The 1617-nt window shown below is 37.3% G+C and overlaps 1 protein-coding gene across 1 annotated transcript in view; it reads right to left on the bottom strand.

The window, feature by feature from the left end:
- si:ch211-245h14.1 (uncharacterized) overlaps window positions 1-929 on the bottom strand; it is a gene marked incomplete in the record, with an annotated part of 7499 nt that extends 6570 nt beyond the window's left edge. The window contains 3 exon segments of the mRNA XM_014011911.1: window positions 362-422; window positions 498-619; window positions 755-929. Coding sequence (XP_013867365.1) covers window positions 362-422; window positions 498-619; window positions 755-815 — 244 coding nt within the window.
- Window positions 930-1617: the final 688 nt, after the last annotated feature.

Raw genomic sequence — 1617 nt, forward strand, 5'->3', positions numbered from 1 at the left:
CAGGCTGAGTCATTTCTACCTTCTCCTCTCTGTCAACGCTCTCTGGTTTCATTTAAGAGAATAGATCATCAGATATTGTCCAAGATTAACGTTCAGGGTGGATATAGCTCGCTAGCAGCCTCGCACCAATGACCTAGTTGATGTCATCAATTACCCAGAATGCTTTGCGTGTAAATAAAACGGCACTGTCCGTGTAATATGTTTTTTAACTTTTAGTTTAAAAATGATAAAAACTAAACAGCCTACAGTATTTTTACAGTCTTTATTTTACAGTTAGAATATATGTTTATCAAATAAAGTCTAATGTTACTACTAATCGGGGATCCCTTTAAAGTTGTGTCTAAGTCTAAAAGCACCATACCTCTGAGAGAATCATGTGGGATGAAACCCTGGAGTTCTTTCAAAAGCACTTTAATGGGTTTCTGAGCGAGTAAAACAAATTAAAAAACTAATTAAATACTGATAAATCTCATTGGATGTGAACAGAATGAACCCACTCTTTTGTGTATTATTCCAAAGATGGTCCTCCTCAGCTTCAGCTTCTCAGGTCCAGGAAACAGCTCGTGCAGGTCTTCTCGGGTCAGAGACCGGATCTCTGAGTCAGTGCAGAAATCTGCCCCTGAAAGAAAAAGATCCGGAGTTTGGACCACCGCAGCCCCMCACGTCCTGTAGCATGAGGACAGCTGATCCGATAACAGTGTCTGCAGTGAGTTTACTCTCCGGGTCATCACCTTCCCCAGCAGCAGATACTCACGTTGCAGCACAGAGGCAGCAGCTGCGTCCGCGCGCCTCACCCTCCTCAGTAAAACAGACATGATTGATCCTGGAGACGGACAAGAAAAACAACGAGCTGTCAGTTCTTTTGTTTCATTTTGTTGGCTCCTCCAATGAAAAGTTTTGCATWTATAAAGCGAGGGGAAATAAAGGTAAAACAACGAGTCGGAGCTACAGTTACAACTATTTTATCTTCACTCACCGTGCAGACGAAAAGGATTTCTGGCGACGTCACGAGGAAACAACGATCGCTTCGGTTTCTCATTGGTCGTTAGAGCGGACTAAGCCCCGCCTCCTCATCGGCGCCTTTCAATTATATTCTTTCACCGCAACAACAAACTTTGACCTTCAAGCTGACCACGAAGGAAAAGTTGATGCATTTGAAAAACAAACACATTTGAGCTTCAAATTAAACCAGCTGTGATCAAAAGAAGTTAAATAATCCATGAAGAAGTTTCTGGTCACGTTGTTTAAAAAAAGTGTTGAACATATTTTTGTGTCAACATTTCTGTTTTATTGTTGATTTTTTTTGTACGGATTTTGCAATCTAACTTAAGCTTATTTACGATATAGGTCCTTATTTATTTATTTATTTATTTATTTATTTATTTATTTATTTATTTATTTATTTATTTATTTATTTATTTATTTATTTATTTATTTATTTATTACATTGTATTTTAATTTAGCGTTTGAAAAAATACTTTCACCACAAATAGAGTGAGGTATTGCTTMAATACAATAAAAATGTATAAGATTCACTTCAGCTATTTCTTATGATACTTTTAGCTTCTGTTTTTTCTTTTAGCTGATTAGCTTTCAGCTGTCATTTTTCTACTTTGC

This window comes from Austrofundulus limnaeus, unplaced genomic scaffold (assembly GCF_001266775.1).
Source record: "Austrofundulus limnaeus strain Quisiro unplaced genomic scaffold, Austrofundulus_limnaeus-1.0 Scaffold86, whole genome shotgun sequence".
Classification (NCBI taxonomy): domain Eukaryota; kingdom Metazoa; phylum Chordata; class Actinopteri; order Cyprinodontiformes; family Rivulidae; genus Austrofundulus; species Austrofundulus limnaeus.